Below are 21,237 nucleotides of genomic sequence, written 5' to 3'. Positions count from 1 at the left end.
GCCACGCAGAGGTTGGAGAAGCACAGGACTGAGAAGTCAGAAATCAGAGAAATGGGCATTAAATGGCTAGTTATTAAATCATTAATTAATTTGTCTCCCTAAATCATTCACCATGTGGTGACTGGTTTACTCATTATCATGTTGCTTGTGTTATCTATTCATTGGGTATGAACATATAAATCAAGATTTACGCACATTCTCACAATTTGAACAATGAAATTATCAGTACTGATGTCTGAAGTTATGTGGGCATACCTTTGTAAGTCTGTGTGTATGTGTGTGTGATGTGCATCAGTCATTCAGCTTCTCTTCCATCTCTCTTTGCCCTCACACATGTCCTTCGCATGGTCTCCCCATCACCATCTCGTTGCTTGGCCACCTCCAGCTGGTAACGTGTGTATGTATGTGTGATAGCGGAAGACACACACATTCATTGTGCATCCCCACCACCATGCCGCTGTTCATTCATATACTCACCTACTCACCCTGTATCTCTCTTACACACTGATACACCAAACAATGCTCAGTGTCAGAGAACAGCAAGGAAAAAAAAAGAGGGAAAAAAGCAAAATGGCAGTTTAAAAGAATGGACTAAAACAGAGCGTTGTTACCATGGTAACCACTCCCCTGGCTTCTTCCCTCCCTCCACCTCCATCCTCCCTCCCTCATTCTCCTCCCTCCACCTCTGTGCTGGTGATGCTCGTGTCTCTTTTCTCTCCATCCGGTTTGTCCTCACCTCTCCTGGACGCGCTCCTCTCACACTGCCAGCGGATGACACACAAGGAGGAGGAGGAGGAAGAGAAGATGAAGAGAAGCTGCTGCCTCTTCTCTCTCATCGCTTCATCACTTTAAAAGAAAAGACAGAGCTGAGCAACAGCCAAAAAGAGAGGACACAACCAAAAAGAGAGGACACAGGATATATATACATACTTATATCAAAGAAACCCTACTCTTCTCCATTCTCCTTTTCAAGGAGGGCATTTTTCTTCCCTTTCCCCCCCTTTCCTTTTCTGCCCCGATTTTTTCCTCTGAGATCCCGGTTTTGTCAATAGCCCTTGAACTTCTCTGGGATTTCAGGTGAGGCACGCGTGTGTAGTGTGTGGTGCTTCTTAATTTTTTACTACCTATCATGGCTCACGCGGCCTCCCAATTGAAGAAGAATCGGGGGGAAGTGGATGTGAATGCAATAGAGGACGAGAAGGAGAAGCGGAGGAAGAGCAGGAGAGCAGCGTCCCGGGAACAAAAGAGAAAGGTAACAGACGAGGGCTGGCGGATTTGTCAGGCTGGCTGGTGGCTTCATCTGCTCTGCTCCACTGGCATCATTGGAGCATGACTCTGTGTGTGTGTGTGTGTATGTGTGTGCTCAGTAAGCTATATCAAAAATATTGGGATGCCTCATATGCATAAATTCATTCATGCAAGTGTTCATATTTGTGCATGGATCAAGATGTGGATGTAAGGACACTTCAAGGGTCCTTACTGAGCTTGTGATTATAGTTGATACCAGTCATGCTGTCCATTTTAAACAGCGTCTCTAACCTTGAAAGCTAAAAGTGTGAGATGAAACTCTCATGTTGGCAGTTGTATACATTGTTGCTGCGCAATTCAACTCAAAGTCAAAATCGTATTTATATGTTTACGTGCGATTTTTTCAGTTACCTCAGGATGAGGTGAACACAGCATGAACAGTGTTTTTCTTCTGACTCTTTCCACCTTTATAATATTGTCTGTCTTCAGTCAAACTACGTCACACAGGGCTTTCTCAAAGCACCTGTGATGTTTTAGACACAACCCAACTGTGCTGTGGGCTTCATACCACACAAGAAGTTACATAGAGTGCAAGGTGATGTTTGCATGTTTCTTAAATGGAAAGCAAGTGTAAATAACTACTCTTGCATACTTTTCACTTTACCATGGTTTTGGAACAGTGCTTTAGGGACTTTTTGTCAGTTCTTGCATATATGTGTGTGTGTTTGCTCGGATGCGCAGACAGGCATGTATAATGCATACACAACTGATTTATTGATGACAAAGCTTTTCATATGATGGAGAATGAAAGTGAAATGCACGTGGATCTCCCTCTTCTTCCTCCTCTCTTACATGTCAGCTTCTCACTTTGGACAAACCAGAGGGAGTAACTCATAGAAAATAAGGAGGAGTTGAATGTTACGGGCTTCTACTACAACACAAGCCTATCATTTGACTGCTGTTAGGTATCAAATAAAATGCCTCGGCTTCTGACTATTTTAGAAAGCATTCTTTGCATTTTGCTTATTGATGTTGGGATATTTGACCGTGTGAGATCAATTCAATAACAGTGACATTTACTGTTCTTTGCGCCAATGGGAGCCTGGTTTTGAATTATGCTGCTGGTAACGTTATTTGACCTTAGCATAAACAAGAAGTGAGTGATCATGGCCAAATCTTTTATAAACCAACGCAAGATTAATGAGGTCAGGTGAGTTTATGGACTTAACTCCATGCAGCCAAGTATGTTTTAAGACTTTAGTTTGTTGTCCTAATGAAGGGTCGTGTTTCACCAGAGAGAACAAGAGAAAGAGATGGAGATAAGAGGAGAAGGTTGTATTGATTGGATGTGCATAGCACCATCCATGAGGATAATCGGCTTTTTCTTCTCGGCTTGCCCTGTGTCCTTCAGTCTGTCCACCAGTCTGCTCTTCGTGGGGTTTTTTTCTGTCGCTTTTTGTCCCTTTGTTTCTTTGTTTTTTTGTTTTTTTAAAAATCTTTTGTCCTCGTTTACCTTGGTCTCTTCACTTTTGGCTTAGTTCCTTTGTTTCATCATCACTCCAGTCATGTCTCCCATGGTGACTTTTATTTTCTATCATTAGCGTTGTAGTTTGGCTCATGCTGCTACTTTAACATGATATATTGTGACAAAACAAAGTCAAACGCCAAAGTCAATTTGTTTATCTTTTTTTTTTTTCCTTGAAAGTTCGGTGGTGAGCTGTTGATCATTCCCGAGGGTCAAACTCTTAGTCTCACTTACACACTCATGTACTAAGCTGCATCTCACTGAATCTCACTGCACACACCGAGTTCTCTTTTGCTTACTTTATGATTTTATTCTTTGGTTGGCCTTGCTCATGCACTTGTTACCCCTGCTGCTAGCCTTTCAACTCTCAGTTTGTCCCTGCATACAGACTGACTGCAGAGTGTCACAGTCATAGTTGCAGATAGCAAGAAAAAAACACATGCAAGGAACTGAAAGCATTAAAATTACATCACCATTACAAGGAATATCAACAAATGACAGAGACATAGTGAAAGATTTGCAAAGAACATAATTTTTATTATTGTTAGCATTGTTAACTGATACCACGTGTTATTTTCTCTCAATTTTGTGGAGTACAATTCATGAAAAGCCTAAACAAAAGCTTGTGTCATTTTTTTACGTCTGCCTGTTGGCGATCGTAGCAAACTGATATAGTTGCCTTGGCGCAAATTGCACAACAAACTGCTTTGAGTCACTCCTTTCACAGCCTATATTTAGAAAACAGAGCAGGTACAAAACTTTATGAAGAGAACACTTGTAAATGCAGAGTTGCATTAGTCACCAAGCAGTTTTTTTATTGTATAGGTCATAAAATATAGCTTTATATGCTCGTAGAGTCATATTTACTTTAGGCTGTATAGATATTCAAATTTTGCTTTTGTAATCTGTCAAGTTTTATGCTTATTTAATGATTGTATAAACATTAATCTGAGTAAAGGTTAAAAACTTGTGATTTGAAGATTTAATTCGATTAAAACAGATAAGGTTTAGGTTTGTTTAATTCCTTCTTATAGCTATTAAATCTGACAGCAATCGTTCTTAATGTTTTTTTCTATTACTTTTAAACACTATTAAATTTAATTTCCTCTCTGAACGGACCTGCCAGTAAGTCAGCCTGGGAGTAATAACAGATTAAAGTCCTATAATATAAGCATAATGAAAACAACTTGTCTTCATTTGAATCAAGTTTGTCACTATAAAGTCAACAGGAAATGGTATTAACATTATGATTATGATTTTCTGGCTTCTTTGATCTCAAGCCTAATTACAAAGTATAATGCAATCCATTAAAAATAGATTATATTTCAAGTCTCTGTCTTTGATCGGTGATGTATATAATGTATGGCCAAAACTTGGGATTTTGGATATGGCTGGAGTAGTCTGCGGGAGTAGTGTTCGCAATGCTTGGTCTGTTGGTTGCAGAGCAAGATGGGAAGAGACGAAGACAAAAGATAAAGAGAAACTGCTCTAAGCTGGTGAAGTCACCGACTGTTCAGTACACCACAAAGCAAAATAGAATGATTTCTCCCACCAACAGACCTCTGTCCAACATGCTGAATCAGCTCAAAAAAATGTTGATTAGGTCTGACAGTATAGACGGTGCTTTACACACCAAAGAGACATCAAAGATAGGCCTTCACTGTTGATCCAGACTTTCCCTATGGCTCATTGTCAGCTTGGTGTATAACAGCCCTAACAACCCTCTCCCATAGTGCATAATCTACAATAATTGTTTAGTTTATTGGTCAAAAATGGTTAAGTACAAACAGCCTCTCATTGTATATTTGATGTGTGCCAAACAGGCTACAAGGCAGTCATTATCAAAACATACTGCATGGTGATGTCATTAAGTAACAGAAGAAAAGCTGAACTACAAATCAGGCATTGACAGACAGTGGAGGAGCAGTGTCCTCTATGGGAGAGAATACATCTCTTCGGTTTGAACTTTTTGATATTGGTTTCTGTCATCACTCTGTGATGATTTCATCTTTGAAATACCACACATTGCACGGAGGGATAGTTTTTATTGTTTATCCCATTATGGGGATCTTTGAGGGACCTGTATAGTACACACCTCACATTGAAACACTCATGGTAAATGGTTATATAATAAATAGGGAGTGATTCTGGACACAGACAATCAAAAATACGGAAAGACATCAACAATGTTCACGTAGGAGAGATGAGAAATAGTTTGCTATGAGGCTTGCTGCTATTATCATACCACGCATTTGAGTCAAGGCCAAATGGAGTCTAGGGAGGGAGCCTGTTACAGATGCCTAACAACTTAGTGTTATGTATGTCTGTGTTTGTGTGTGTTGGCTCATACTGTTGCTCAGGAAAGCTGAAAAGAGGGAGATGAAGTTCCTCAGCTCTTACCACTGGCACACTGGGAATTGTCAAAACTTGAGAGACTGAGATGCTCTGTGTATGCATCCAGGTGTGTTTGCAAAGAAGATGGAGCTGATTTCCATGTGCTGTGTCTGAGAATAAGTAGCCACAGTGGTCATCTTAACAGGAAACCCCCATTATGGTGTTACATGAATTCTCCAAGCTGCTTTACTTCTAATGACATTATCTAGAGCCAGGAGCCCCCAGTGGATTCCCAGAGAGGGAGCTAAGCAAAGCAAAGGTTTCCTCTTGCTGTGTCCCAGTTTTACACACTGCTCCAGTACAAAGACATGCACTGTTACAGTACCTCTCATTTCTCCCATAAGGTTGATATAGGCCATGTGGAAATTGTTTCCTACAATTTTGCAATTTATTCAATGTTTCATCATTAAACAAATTCCTGTGGCTGTTTGGAGAGTTTGTGCACTGTGCCTTTTTTAACATTGCTATATTAACTTCATCATCCTAATCTCTCTCTAGTTTTAGAGGTCTGAATCAACATTCCCTCCAAAGCAAAGACCATGGAGGGAAGGCCGGAGGGAGAATGGCAGTGTTGAAATTGGACTTAAGCCTTGTACTGTGTTCAGACCAGGCCCATGGCAAAAGTGGCACTGCAGGAGTCTTTCTTAGCCTCAGAGGAAAATTACACTGTGGAGAAAAGGGTCTTCAGGCTGTAACCAGGCAGAGAGGAAAACATTCAATCCTTATTCTAAAGATTTTTCTTCATTTTCTCTTATTGCTCATGTACTGTACCAATTAGACTGAAACAAAGCTGGGACGCATGTTGCTTTCCCCTCCTTCCCCTCCTCCCCCACACTATCAGCCCATGAAGGATGGAGGTTAATGAATTCGGTACTCATGCATGCCTCACTTAATTGCATTGGCATTGGGAACTCCTCCCAGTATTACAAAATGTTTTCACCATCAAGATGGCCACCACCAACCACAGAGCATACTGCCTAGCTTCTGTTCATGAGAATAACTACTGTTGGTGTGTATATAGTATTTTCATTTACTTTATAGAAATAAGATGTGGATTTGGTTAATCATCTATACACTTATTGTTAAGTCATACTAGCTTTGTTGATACTTTTTATTTCATTATTTACATCCAGTAATTATTTCTGTTTATAATGAATAATCCAAAGTATCGCTGCAGATACTGAGATTGACCATAATTTTGTTCTTAGAGGTACAAAGAATGCAGAATTCAGAACTTATCTATGGTAAATAAGCTGCTTCTCAAGTTACTTAAGTTAATTTGAAATTCAACATAATATCTACTTTTACTATAGAATTTTCAGAATACTTCCATCTGTTTGGGATATTCATTATGGAGATTTACAACCATTTACTAAAAAGAAAGAAAATAAAAAATAAGCAGCCCTGTACTAAAGAGAGTAATCCAAATCTTTTTCAAAACTTGTCATTTTCAGTGTGGAGGTTTTCAGTAAGAGGTTTTTGTTTCCATATATAGGGCGATCTTATCAACCGAACCAGGCAGATAGTCATAGGGGAGGTGAATGCTGCAATGCTGCTTGAAGTGAGCAGCCAATTATCGGGCTTATTGTCACAGCCACCATCTTGTGAGTCAATCAAACCCAAAACAAGTCTTGAGATCTGGAGTTCAAATCAGACCCCTCTCAGATGTGAGAAGAAATAATGCTTCCTAAATCTGGACAGTGTGGCAAGACCGTATCATCCATTCTCATGTACAGACTATAGCACAAGTTGATCAGCCCATTTTAATCCTCATTATTATATTTCACATGGCCAGAAACGTGTAGGATCCTTCAGTGTGCTACAGAGCGTCCTCTCTCCTCTGTATGCTGCTATTGTTCTACATTAGCTTCAGTCTCTAAAGGGAAATGAGAGCATGTAATAAGGATTGTTCTAATTATTGATCCACCACTTCAAGGGTCCTTACTGAGAACTGCTGCATGGGTGGATGGCATGTTTATGGTGTCTGAGAGCGGTGATGGAATTTCTTATGGAGCTTTCGGAACTGGAAACCAGTGTATGTGAGGATTTGTTTGTCCTACTATTGAGGGAAAGAATACTTATTGTTAGGATTCCTGGTCTCTTAACTCTTTCTTCCTTTTTGTATGCAGACAATTCAATTCCAAAGTCACATGAGCACTGGACTCTGTCTGTTTTCTCAGAAGAATCACATTTAGAAATGTAGAGGAAGAGATAGGGACTAATAGATGGTGTGACAGTGTGTGATACAAAGGAGAGAGTAAGAGATAAGGAACATTTTTTGTGAATTAGAGGGGCAGTGAAGCATGATCACATGCCTAAATGTCATTTGAAGGTGAGCAGTGTCTTTCTTGCTGCTTTTCTAAACCATGAGCACTCTCCCACTTCCTCCTGCCAGCTGTTACTGATGTTTCATGCCCTGTGTGGAAGTATAGGACGTGCATTCTCGCCTAGTGTAATAACAATTAGCCTGATAAAGAGGAGAAATTCTCTCAATCAATAGCTTCTCTTAACAGAACTGATATACAACTTTCAAATCAACTCAAACAATATGAAATTTCACAAGGCAGAAGTGTCAAACATATAGCATGCACAGGCAGGGAGCTTCATTCAAAGTGTCAAAGAGGAGGAAATGTTGAAGCAGGGGCTCGATGGAGTGAGGATAGAGGGTTGGAGAGAGGCTAAGGGGCTGCAGGCGTGGGGGTGGTGCAGAGAGATGAGAGCAGATAAGATGGAACCCTGAAAACCAAGAATAAGGGAGAGGAGAGGCAAGAGTAGATAACTGGGCCGTTCTGCATTTGGAGTTTTTTTTTTTAAAGGTTGGGGAAGAAGATGCCTCCTATTCATAAAGCACTCAAACAATGCAGACACATAACAGTGAGAGCTTAGCTCTACCTATGTTTAAAGGCTTCCTTCAGATTCTATATTTTTTCCTCCATTTGATGCATACGTTTGGTCAATTACAACTCACTGTTTCACTATGTGTGAGTGCGTGTGAGAGAAAGCTGATGCCCCCACTTCTACAAAATCACACTCATTAATCCCCTACTGTGCATCAGTGCCAGATCTCTTCCATCAGACCCTTAAATGGCATGTCACGGGCATGTGTGCATTTGTACATTTATGCATGTATGGCAGGTGTTTCTCGTACACTCAGAGAAAAAGCTTATCCCACTGAAATAATGCTTTCTTTCTCTCTCACACACACGCCACACTCTGTTGACCCTTGGGACTCACGCCTGTACAGCTTGATAATTACTTTCATTTGCCCGCCCCCACCATGTCTGCCCATCCTCTACTTAACCACCTGCCACTTCACAATGATGTGCAGTGATAACTAGAATCATGTGGCCATCAATTTCATCAGCTTCTTTGATGTAATGGCTTCAAATTTGTTTAAATGGATGACACGCTCTCAAATGCAGCTCTGGGTGTGTTTCACTCACCGTTTTCACTAAAAAAAGAAAGCCTCTGCTCCTGGCCAAGGACAAAAGCATATGGTCGTGGCCTTGTGGCAGCCCAGCCACGCATACTGGAGCTCAGAGGCTCTGGAGCTGAGGAAATGGGCTGTGTTAGGACAGATCGATGGTAATCACACCGCTTCACAGCTAGCTCTCTCACGTGGGGGGAGGGAGAGGAAAGAATTGTGAGAGGTGGGGAGCAAAAGAGCGCCTGTGTGTGGATAAAAGGAGGAGGTGGCAGCATGGGAGGGGATGCAAGCAGGGCCCCCCTTGGGAATAGAAAAGCACCTAATTTCATTATGAGAGAAAAAAAAAAATTTCCTCCGACATTCCCCCTGTTCCATATACCAGCACTCAACCAGGGATTCACCTTTCTGTCTGAACATGCTTCAACCAGACTGTGCTAAGAAATAGTTTTTGACTTTGCAGACTTAATCCATCCACACATAATTTTGCTAGTGAGCTGCATTTCTTCACTGATATGTTTTGGGTTTTTTAGACTTTGTAGAACACTATACCTCCTGCAACGTTCAGCTTATAGATTAAGCAGCAACACAACTCTTAATACCACTGTGTCACAACATATAAACTGAGGTTTTGTTTGAGTTTTGCCCTGAGGGAAAGATACCACTGCACCTTAAATTAGGTAATTTAGTGTGAAAAATCTAGCAGTGTAATTTTACCATGGAAATTCTGAGTTTTCACAGTGCGTGTGTGGTCTTGGGTGCTATGTGCAGTACAGTGGAAGGTAAAACAAGGAATGAAATTATCGTTCTTGTCATCTCCAGGCAAGTAGTGTTTGCATTTAAAGCAAGTATGTGCAAGATACTCCAATCCAGCATAACTGATGGGGAAAGGTTGATTGTAGCTCCAAGGTTGGATTGGTATTCTTTTACTCAACTGGTACTGTGTCAGATCACAGAAAAATAGCCCTTTAGACAGAGAATATTACTCACAAGTACAAACACATAAATACCAGAGCAATCTTTGGCTGCAGTTCATGTGTTTCTTTTAATTAACAGTTGTGCATACAGCCAGAAAAGAGGGAAAGCATTCTGTCTTCTCAACGTTTGATACTAAATTATTCACAGGCAGCTTTGCCAAGCATGTTTTCACTCTGTTATCAACATATTGTGGGGTGGATGTTTATTTTAACAGTGTCGGCATTAACAGCACCTGGTGGGCTGTAGGCTAACTGAATTGGTGGCTTCAGAGAGGACAGAGAAGAATCCCGCCATAGCTTGACAGAATCAAATTATGCTATGTCTGAAATTCAGGAATGCTGCTGGGAGCAGAGCAAAGCCAAGATATATCTCATGCCTGCTTTATGCTCCCACCTCCTCCTCCCTCAATGTCCTCAATTTCAAACCCACAGTCTGCTGAGTTTTTTTTTTTCCTCTATCAGATTTTTTTCTTCTGTCCTCCCCTCTTGCCCTCTTCCCAGTTCATCCTGAGAGTAACCAGAGAAGGGAAATCAATGCCTGGTCTGGAGTTGTTAGCAAAGAGTTTTGTCTCTGTGATGACCTCTGTTGCAAACCTTCATATTTTTCATCACTGAGTTGCTGTTTTCAGAATTTGCTGTCTTCCTCATTTTCATTAGTGAGTATTTGAAGTGTTGATTAGGTCACTGATGTAGTGAACAGTGACTTCTCTATTTTTTTTCTGACCTTTGATTAATAAAGCACTCAGCTCCACAGACACAACTTTTCTGTTGGTTTGTATAGCTGTATTGCTGAACAAGATGTGATATTGACCACAACATTTATTTAGTTTATATCTGGCTTGAGTTATGCATGTTACTTTGCTTTTTTTTAATCTTTAAGTGATTTTTCAGTTGATTAATGTCCCTTTGAACATGTTTTCTGGGTTAGCTTGAATTATAGTTTAACTAGAAAGTAAAAGATTGGTGCTACATGGGGCTTTATCTGAGCATTTACCCACAGAGTCTAACAGTTATACTGTATCTCCAGGTTCACTGCTCCTGCCACAGATTTATCACAACAATTTGTAGAGAAAGGGAAAAACACCAGAGAAGAGGAGAGCACAATATTACATGAAAAGTGAAGCCAAAAAGAATAGGTGAAAGCAGATGATGTGCTAAAAAGAGAACAAAAAATTATTAAGAGAGCTACAGTTTAAGAGGCTTGTTATTCTATTGGTTTATGACAGTTAACTCAACAAATATGTATTTTGAACTATCGGTCCCTGAATAGGTCTTTTTAAGTTTTTGGAAGTTGTGACACCTGTTTTAATTTTGTAGAGTAAATGATAGACATGTTAATGAAAACAATATCTTTTAAAATTGTCAATAATCAAAATTGTTGCTATCTTACAGAGAAAACAGAGGACTATTACCGTTCACAGGCAGCTGATGGTAATCATTAAGGAGCAGTGAAGACTGCTATCATACTGATGATTATGGTGAAACTTAATCTTTGTAGTATCAGCTTTCACCTCACCCAGTCAGTTCATTACCAACACATAGGCCAGCTCTTCCAAACATAACTGAGTCATGGAAATTTATCCTCCTTCCCCAACTCTCTGATTAGATTGCTCGTACTTTATCTGAAGTTTCTGTCTCTTTCACAAACATGCAGCATGTTGAATAAAGAGCAGCCCTACAGTGTGTTCTACTGCCTCCTTTTGATGATGTATCTTTCCAAGGTGACGTTCTTACATCGGATTTTTTTTTAATTTTATATTCCTGGTTGTTACTTTGAAAGCAGCTTGGACTTTTATGAGCCTTTCACTTTTGGGACTTGTTGGTCAGGGACACCCCATCCTCTGTTTGTGATCCATCTTATCCGTGTGTTATCCTATAGCTGTCATGACTGATCTTCTTTCATTTTGTCACTATCAAAAAAAAAACTGTAGGGGATAAAAGCAACTTTCCCCACACTTGAATGCAAAGTATGATTTTGAATTTATCACTATTTTTGTGCTACAAAAGAGCCCTTTGAATGAGCTTTCTGGTCTGTTGGCTCTGAATAACTTTTAAGGGACTCCTATGCCAGTTGTTTTCCCCATACCCTCACCCAAATACCTTATCCTGAGTCCTACTATGTAGCCCACGTAATGATAGAATTATTCACAAGAGCACCACAAGTACATTTTGATTGGTGGGAGAAAAAATATCTGATGAAATCATTTCATGAAGGAGACATTTTAGGGTGAGTTCTTGAGAGATGTTGGCGCTTTTGGAATGGGAGTCTATTTGTGCCTCCTGACTGATGAGGTATTTTTAGACTTGGTGGATACATCTGTCATACAGGATACTGTATGATAGTCGACCAAATAGCTAAGTAACTTAGTTTGTGCAGGTAAAAAAAAATCAATTCTTGGTGATTGTGAAAACTGTTTGATTTCAGGTTTAAATTTCCCAAAATTGAGAATTTGGTATCAGGTATTCCTGATGTTTTGTCATGAAATTCACAATTTTTGCAGTTTGTAACATTGAGTTTGCATTTAATGACTTCAGTGTTTAGTGCCACAACAATCCATGATAAATGCTAGATTGGATCTCAGCTCAACATTCAGACTGTTTTATCAACCCATCAAAAAGTATTCAGTAAAATAATTTGTAGAAGAAGCCATCATGGTTGCATTTGGTTTATCACTTCTTGCTCTTTGCATACTTTTCTATCTGTCAGGCTGAAGGTTTGATCTGATACACTGAGACGCAGCAATACGAGTCAGGTTGTTGTTAGTGGTGCTGCTGACTAGGTTGCTGTCGCCCAGTGCGTTTGTGTGTGTTGCTGACTGGGATACTGTCAGCTGTGTGTCAGCCATCTCTACACCCACAGTGCACTTTTTAACTTTTCTGGGACCTTCCTTTTGGACAGCCAAATGGCAGCTCCAACTGTGCACACACAAACATGAACTGCTGATTTGGCCAATTACAAGAAGTGTTTGACTAACCTGAAATGACACATTAGACACCATCAGAAACAAAGGCTGTGGTTGTTACTGTCACAGAGTCAGGGTGTTATCTGAATCGACCTTTAGAATTTGTTGATTGTAGGTTTCAATGTATAGATATTAAAGAGACTAAACAATATTAAGAAGTATTTTTGATGTGAGTGTTTGGTGACAGTCAGCTGCACAAAATGCCTGCAAAAAGTCTGTCATATCACATTATGATGTGCTGACAGAATTGAGAGTCAGCGCTTTAATTCAATTTCACCTTTTTTCCAGAAATGTTATTCCTCAGATGCAGGACATTTTAGGTGTGGTGCAAATGACTGTTTTACTCAGAGGGGTGAATTGATATGTGTGTATAAATTTAGTTAATAAAATACAGTACAAGTGTGTTCTACATATATCTGTGCTTGGATTTTTCAGCATAATTGATTGTTTACTGATTGAGTAATTGCTGCTTGATAGATTGATGTTACCTAAAGGAAGCAGTTCAAGGTGAGTGCAAGAGGGCAGACTATGAAGTTGCCTCAAAGCGTACATACCGAAACACACAATACAGCACTTAACCTGATAAAGATAACCTCAATTACTCTGCCATTGCTATTGAGATTTTTACACCCCCCTTTTTTGCTGTAGTAACAAGCCAGGGACTTCAAAAGCAATTTTGCATGAAAGTCTTCCCCATCTTGGAAATGTGTCACAAACACGTCATCTAGTTAAATCAATAGATTTTTTTCTGTCTGTGTTTTCTGGACAGTAACAGGAAATCATTGCTGGCCAGAGTGCAAAACTACAAAAAAAGAACAAGCCAGAAACACTCAAAGAGAAGGAGAGGTTCAAGTGCTGAAAAATATGAGGTAAAATGAAGTACAGCAGGTCAGAATCCACCTCAGGGACAAGAGCTGATACAGAGATGATGCTGAGCTGCAAAGAGCAGAGGGTGTGTATGTGTGGAGCTGTTGGCTGCTACAGCCAAGTTAACTGACTGTCCCCATCAGTCAAGGTTGTGTCTTATTATAGGTCATTAGTCGCTCTGCTCAGCTGCGACCTTGGAACTACTTGCTGGAGCATGTATATGTACCATAGTAGGCAAAATCAGGGTGTGTATATGTGTGTGTATCTAGGCTGCTTTGTGCACTATAGTGTATTGGTTTACACAAAAGGTGTTTAGAATACTGTTTGTGTTTTTGGTGTGCATGTGACAGCACACATTGCTGCAGCCTTGATGAACTCTTGCTATGATGGATGGATGGATGGATGGATGGATGGATGGATGGATGGATGGATGGATGGATGGATGGATGGATGGATGGATGGATGGATGGATGGATGGATGGATGGATGGATGGATGGATGGATGGATGGATGGATGGATGGATGGATGGATGGATGGATGGATGGATGGATGGATGGATGGATGGGCACACTGGGTCAGAAAGGGTCAGCTACAGAGGGGGCAGGGGAAGGATGTCACTCACAGATTCAGTGCTATAACAGTAGCCACTAATGTTGGTAAAGTAAAAGTGCTGCCACCCACAATAAAAAATTGTTTGCCATGCAGGACAATGAGTTGTTTTTCAACTGCCAGCAACCATTTACTGGCTGTTTTCTTTTATCCATTCTGACAGTTACACAGTGCTATGCAAACCATGGTATATCATCAATTTCTCACCAAAAATGTTGCTTATGTGATGCATTAAAGGAATAGGTTGACATTGAGTTTCTGCTTCAGAATGAAAAACTCCATTAAAGCCAGCACTGTACTTGTGTCTTTTATACGTATGAATTTGTCTTATTATAAAAACAAGATGTTTTTTGTAATGTAATGAAATAAAACTTTATCTCCAATGTTTTATGTTTGTGTAACTAATCAGGCCCCATCTTCTATTAACAGTGAGACTGAAAGTTATAATTCTTCTCCTAAAAATTGATTTAAAGCATATATGTCTAATATTCACAGTAAGGGAAAGTACATGTTTTTAATGAATAATTTTTTTTTAATGCATTTTCAGTACACTTGGAGATCAAAAGTTTGATCAGCATTGCACTTTGTCTTGTATTTGAGCAAGTCTCTGATGGATTTTGTGCATTTGTGCAACCTGACCTTTGATTTTACACAAATGCACAATAATCATGGGGATATGTGACAAAGCCCCTGTAGAAACGTTTGTTGGTCATTTAAAATTTTTAATTCAGATTTTTTAAACTTTTTTTTTTGTTGTAAATCATATTGTGATTATATTATCTATCATATGGTAATCTGACACATTAATTTTTGGATCCAGCTGTTTGTTGTAGAGCCCTAGTACCATCTATTTCTATGTTATTAGCCATCCAATATGAGATGATGGGATTTTTATATACTTATTTTACAGAACACATCCTGGAAAAATGTTCCATGGAGTAATTTAGAAATGGTTTCAACACATAGTAGTCTAGCAAATTGACTCTGTCTCGACTGAATTCAAGAGTTTTTACACAGCATCTCATATAGAGATGTACAAACCACAGCTGAGCAGACAGTGATGAACAGTCAAACCATTTCTTCAAAGTAAGTGGCTAACCAGCTTGTAAAATATTCAATATCCTCATTATTTACCCTATTCAGTACAGCTCAAGCATACTGTAAATTGATATATGTAAAGAGAATGGGACTGTGACATCAGCCAATGTGAAATTCACATGGTACTATGGGAAATCTTAACATAAAATGTAAGTTCAAAAGTTACTGAAGAACTTCCAAAAAATTGTTAGGTTTTGTTGTGGAGTGATAGGTTGGGAGTTAAGTAGGATCTTTAGCAACACCTAAAAATTGCTGCCAGTGCCCTTAGAACTTTAAACAGTGGTCCAGGGATCTCATAGAGAAACCACACAAAAAAAATTATTATTTTAGATGTTTGGAATCAGGCAAGAGGTAGATGTTCAGAAGAAGAGTGGGAGGTGATTCTTTCTTGACATCAACCTTATATCTGGCCAGCGCAAGTTGAGCAAGGAAAACTTTACTCTAGTCTGTCACTAGCCATGGCCTCAATAAACTTCTTTAAACCGACTTGTCTGTGAATTCTACAAACTCCCAGACATTAACTTGTGTGATGCTCAAGGTGTTCAGCAAAATACTTATGATAGTGCTCTGTGATCTTAGTGAGTTGTAATGCAGCCTGAGCAGTCCAGAAGTGTAAAGTGTAAAGTCGAGGTTGTTGTTTTACTCTAAACCAGTGTATCTAACATTGCAGTGTATTGCAGAGAGAAAATAGCTAACCAAAATCAAGCAGAGGAGAGAGGGATATATTCTGGATCATCCTGTACCCCTCCCTGTATTGATTTCTGTGTCCCGTGTCCTGAGCTAAACACAGCTCAGTTGTGAGCGGGACACACTTTATAACCAGGTACTGCATTACACAGAATGATAGCAACAGACAAAGATGTTAAAATTTCCAATTTTTCCTTTTTTTCTTTAGGAAAGTCACATGATGTGACTTTTCAGGGTCATACCACCTCAGCTGTAGTGACTTGGATTGTTTGTGTGCACTGACATCTACTGGTGTCACTAATCTAAATGAGTTGCTCTAAGCAGGCGGATTTAATGGCCATTCCACTGCTCTATCCCCTTAAGTGTATTGAAATCTTTCTTCAGACCACGCTTGACCCATCTGACCCCTTAACCTCTCATGGCTTTGGGGACTGGTCTTGTGTCATGCCATCTTTTTGCCTGAGTTTGTTCTGCTATTCATCTGCTATTGAAATGAATGAGAATAAAATATAAAGTGTTTTTTTTTCAAGACTGATATCAAAGCCATTTAGCAGTTGTTGTGGTTTGTCTTTTGGGAAATTGACTGTTTCATTGCAACAAAACAGAAGGGAATTTCTTTACTCTCAATGCTCACATTGTCTGTCTTTTTACCATGTTTCCTAAGAGCTGTTGTTATGGATTTCAGCCTGCCAATTCAACAGCCTATTACTTTGTGTTGCCTGGGGGGCAGCTGGCTGTTTTACCATGTAACAGTGGTCTGTTTGTCAAGCAGACACACCAGGATCTGAAAGGTCATTACTCCAGTATAGAGGGCAGTAATGTGTTCTAACCTCTGTATTTGCAGAGGAGGGTACACAGATTTAATAAGAATAAATGAGAAATCAGTAGTTATATAGGTGAGCAAGCAGGGTGATGAATAAATCCAACATAAATCCCTTTTCAGTCTTACATTTTTGGCTCTAGTCAAAAGGTAGGCTTGGAGAATTAATTCCACTAGTTTTAACTTGCTATCCATGTTCAGGTGTTTGATTAGTTTAGCTGTTTGTGTGCAGACTGTGGCTGTGCATGTCTGCTTGTGAGTGATAGTGTGTGTGCTCTGTGGAAACTGAGGGGGGCTCAGAGGGGACAGATGGCTTGTGGTCTGTACTCGTCTGGTGCTTTCTGCCTGCCAAAGATCAGACGAAAACAGTTTCAGCACTCTCCACCTCATTTAGATCTGCTCTACAGGCCCAAACTGACTTTTTCATCCTCCAGTTTAATAGATAACATTATGAAACTGTCAAAATATTCCAGCAGAAACCAGAGAAATTACATTCACAAGTGATTTTTTGTTATCATTGACAGACAGAGAATGTAAGACTTTCGTGTTTGACTCTATGTTGCAGTAAAATATTCAACTTGAAGTTGACAACACTGTTGGTGACTGGCAGAGCGGTTTGTGTTTATTTGCCATCTTTGTTTGCTGACTTTGATAATGTGGACAAGGAACGTTCAGACATGGAATCTGCTCTTTTGTAAGATTTGAAGAGGACCCTGTTGGTCTTCTGTTGGGGTCTCAGCAGACAGATACATATCACTGCCACACACATATACACAGTCTTAAACATTTGTATACTTACTATAGTGTGATAGTACAATAATTTCACTGTGGTATTCTAGTGATTTCCAGTCACCTTACTTCATAATTTCATAAAAGACATAGATACTTAGACATATTCAAGCTGAGGAGACATGTGACCTCAGTGGAGAAAAATATAGTGTAATAACATGATTTCAACTCACTGACAGACATACTGTTAAGGGTAGTACTTTGAAATTCTGAATGTGTGCAAAATATGTTCAAAATCCTCAATATATTTGAAGAAAAGGAAGCTACATCTATCTCCAGAAATAGTGACAAGAGCTGACTTAGAACTACTTGTACATCACTTCACAAGAACATCAGCTGCAGACTTGTGATAACCGTAAAGCACAAGGAATTATTTGTTTTTAGTCTTGAGGTTAAACGCATTTTGAATAACAATAACTAATACCTTAATTGTTGAAGAAACAGTATACACAAGATACCTGTTAGTGCACCAGATATTCTGTTTTTACAACAAAACTGATATCATGGTGGTTGAAAAATGATGAGAAAGTGATATTAAGGAAGGCCTGTGGTTTGCTTGAACAATTCACTGCCCCACATTGGCAATAGAGAAAGCATCAGAAAGAGAAAGGGACAGATAGATCAAGTTGGACAACTTCACAAACACCAACTTCGATTTGATTATAACTGAGGGTCATTTTGACTTCAGTTTAACCACGCCCTGATGAATTTAGGAGCCAGATGGACAGTCAGTCTTTCACTCTGTCTTTTCCTTTGGATTATTGGCTGATGTAATGTCCCAGCAAAATAAAGCCTACTTGTCAAACTGGGCAAGGCCCCTTTCAAACAAAAATGTCACTCTTGTGATGGGATTTGCCATGTCATATCAATCAAGTCTAATCCAGTTTATATGACACCAAAAGAACCAAAGAGAAAAAAAAAATACTTGACAAGATTTGCTATTTGTATGAGCTTATGCAAGTACCTCTCTGTTCATGAAATGTGTGTGTGTGTGTGTATGCAGTTCCGACATGCATGTTTCCATGTATAAAGTCTGCTTTTCTTTTAATGTTTTCAGATTTTGGGAGTCTTGATATTTTCAGCATTAAGATTGTCACCTTTTGTCTCATCCAGTCTGTTAAATGACTCATCTCTCTTTGTCCTGCTTTACCCACACTATTTATATGTCACATTTACATTTTTCTCTGTAACTTAAGCCACACACTTGCAGTACAGGTTACTTCAGCTTCAGTTCCCATCAGCCATCACCTGCTGGTCACTTGAGATTGGCTCTTGTTATTGAGAACAAGGGTAGTCATTTGCATTTTTATGTCCAATGACCATATCACAAAGAGTGGGTAGTAACTCATTTATATGAAAATGTCTCTGTAGAGGACTGCCTTCCTCACACAATAAGTGTTTGAACATGGTTTATGAACTTCACTTTAGTCATTAACTTGACATGGCTTGACCTCTTAGCAGTGAATATTATGGATTATTGAAATTCTCCATAGCTGAAAGCAGAAGACCATTTGGCAAAAGATATATTTAAATTGTTTTATTAATTCTCCATTTTTTTCTTGACAATTTCTGGCGCAGTCTGTCTCTTGTAATAGTTTCACTGTGGCAATGATTAAACAAAATTCACAAATTATAGTAAGTTCTAAAGCATCTAAAATAAATTACAGCTAATTGTTTTGGTTTTATTCTCCACAACTTTATTGCGTATTACCGCAGACATCAAACAGCACGCAAACACATCAAACACATAAAAAAAAAAAAAACATTTCAGACAAAGTAAAGAGAAGCAGAAGAGTAACATGACTTTGAGTCAATATGATGTACTACTTATAATGTGCTGTGGATGATTAGATGCCCATTAGCACAGATTACCAAAAAGGCCATATAAGTAGAACCTTATGCATATCTCCAGAGTTCTGTTAGGTTTGTGCATGCAGATGTAGAAACCATGCACCCACTCTTAAACAAGCAGAGATTCCTGCCAGGACTTAGTGGACATTAAATAGCTCTGCAAAATGTTAGACTAAAGCCAGTTTAATATATATTGTAAATACTGGAGATTTTTAGGAGAAAGTGTGTACAGTTTGGTCTTGGGTTTTTTCCGAAGTTGTTGTTCACGGAAGTCCATCCCAGCTGAAGGCTTTCTGTTGGAAATGGTGTGGAAATACAAGGGAGGAGTTGCGGGAAAATGGCTATCAAGAGCACCAGGAGGCAGAAATTACGCTGTGGAAATTATTGTTTTCATTACAACATGTTGAGAGTAACAAATGAAGCTCCCTGTTGTGTTAATCATACAGATGTATCTGTATGTACCCTGAATGGAAGGAAACAAGTAGAAAGCATCATACAAGTCAGCAAAAAGAACAAACTCTCTTCAACACACACACACACACACACACACACACACTCACTCACTCACACAGCGATGGCGAACATTTGTATTCTCACATGTCACCCCTCTGGAACATTTCTAGAACATTTCCTCAGGGCACATGTGAAAACAGTTTAAGTCAGTTTTAAATTAAGACTAAACACATACTGTATATGGAATGAAGATCAAGAAAGCTTTAAGAATTTAGATTTAATTCAGATCGAACAATTTCATGTAGCATACGGGTGTTAGTTGTAAGACAACCAAAAAAATCAGTTATCCAACAATCCAGCTGCAGCATAAAATACTTAAGTGCATTTTTACACTTAATGCTTTGAGTTTTCTGTCTTTAAAATTTAATATGATATGTCAAATAATACCAAATTCAGATGCCTTCTGAGACATACTCCTCTTAAGACACAATGACGGGTCCACAAACATTACTTACATCACTTTGAATTCATAACTTTTGATCGTGTATTCTGAAAATAACTTACCAGTTGTTAACACAGAAAATGACACAGTGGCGCCTGTAATGTTTTGCAGTTGTGATGCAGGAGATCGTCCACCAGAGTCCAGTGTTTGACTGTTGATCAGTGTTCAGGGTCAAACTGAGGCTGGAGACGGAGAGCAGAGAGGGGAGGAGGATGTGGGGGCTGAGATCTCTTGACTTTATTCAAGATTCAGCTAAACTGTTATTACGTTTGATTGTCTGCCGTGTCTCTTTAATCATATCTTTCTCCCTCACATTCTCACATATTTTTCCTTTACTCTCACTCTTTCCCTTCCTTTTCTATGCGTTGATGACATTCTGACTTTTTGCCTCATCAATCCCCTGAACTGTCAGCTTGCTTCTTGCCCCCGCCCATGTATTGTGTTGTATGACCTTTGCTCCTCTGGGTCTTGTTTTAGAGTGACACTTTGGTGAGACAGGTATTGATCCAGTATGGTGCATAAGTGTGTAGCTTTCACCTGTACAGCTGACAAGTCAGTTGGATGTAATCCAATGCAACATTCAGGCTATCCCCATTTCTGTGTCAGCGTTATTGGTCCTAGACAGTAATGAGACAAGACATTTAAATTGTGCAGGTGTGCCTATTAAAGGTGCCATGGTTGATGAAATATTAATTTTATTTTCAGCTTCCAAAAGTTTCAAGGTTTTGATGTTAGCTGTAATGTTATATCCTCATTTGTAGGTCGCTTTGGATAAAAGCGACATTAATATAAGGCAAGCAAAAAACAAAACTGTATATTTGATATATTTTATTTAGCTCTGTATTGTACTGGCTGCAGTTATTTAACAGCTGGATATTAAATTGTACAAATATTCATTTTTTGCAAGTTGTGTCAGAGCATGAGTTGTTCATATATTTTCCTTTGCAATCCCACCTCCTCGTCAACTCTTTTAATTTTTACCCTTCCTCCAAGCTCACTTCCTCTCTGTCTCCTCTCTCCCCTCACCAG

At 39.2% G+C, this 21,237-nt stretch overlaps 1 protein-coding gene across 5 annotated transcripts in view; it reads left to right on the top strand.

Annotated features, from left to right (window-relative positions):
- The first annotated feature begins 734 nt into the window (after nucleotides 1-734).
- The window catches only part of LOC140312919 (ankyrin-3-like), a 91,170-nt gene continuing 70,667 nt past the window's right edge, over nucleotides 735-21,237 (top strand). For 2 of the 5 annotated variants that reach the window (XM_072390807.1, XM_072390806.1), the window contains exon 1: nucleotides 747-1,252. In XM_072390807.1, the coding sequence (XP_072246908.1) occupies nucleotides 1,130-1,252 (123 nt within the window). In that variant the 5' untranslated portion in view covers nucleotides 747-1,129. Of the gene's footprint in view, nucleotides 1,253-21,237 lie in introns of all 5 variants that reach the window. The other 3 variants (XR_011917014.1, XM_072390808.1, XM_072390809.1) reach the window with 3 other exon arrangements.

This window comes from Leuresthes tenuis, unplaced genomic scaffold (assembly GCF_036924035.1).
Source record: "Leuresthes tenuis unplaced genomic scaffold, fLeuTen1.0.hap1 SCAF_8, whole genome shotgun sequence".
Classification (NCBI taxonomy): domain Eukaryota; kingdom Metazoa; phylum Chordata; class Actinopteri; order Atheriniformes; family Atherinopsidae; genus Leuresthes; species Leuresthes tenuis.
The sequence above is the reverse complement of the archived record's forward strand: the minus strand, read 5'-3'. Positions and strand labels throughout refer to the sequence as shown.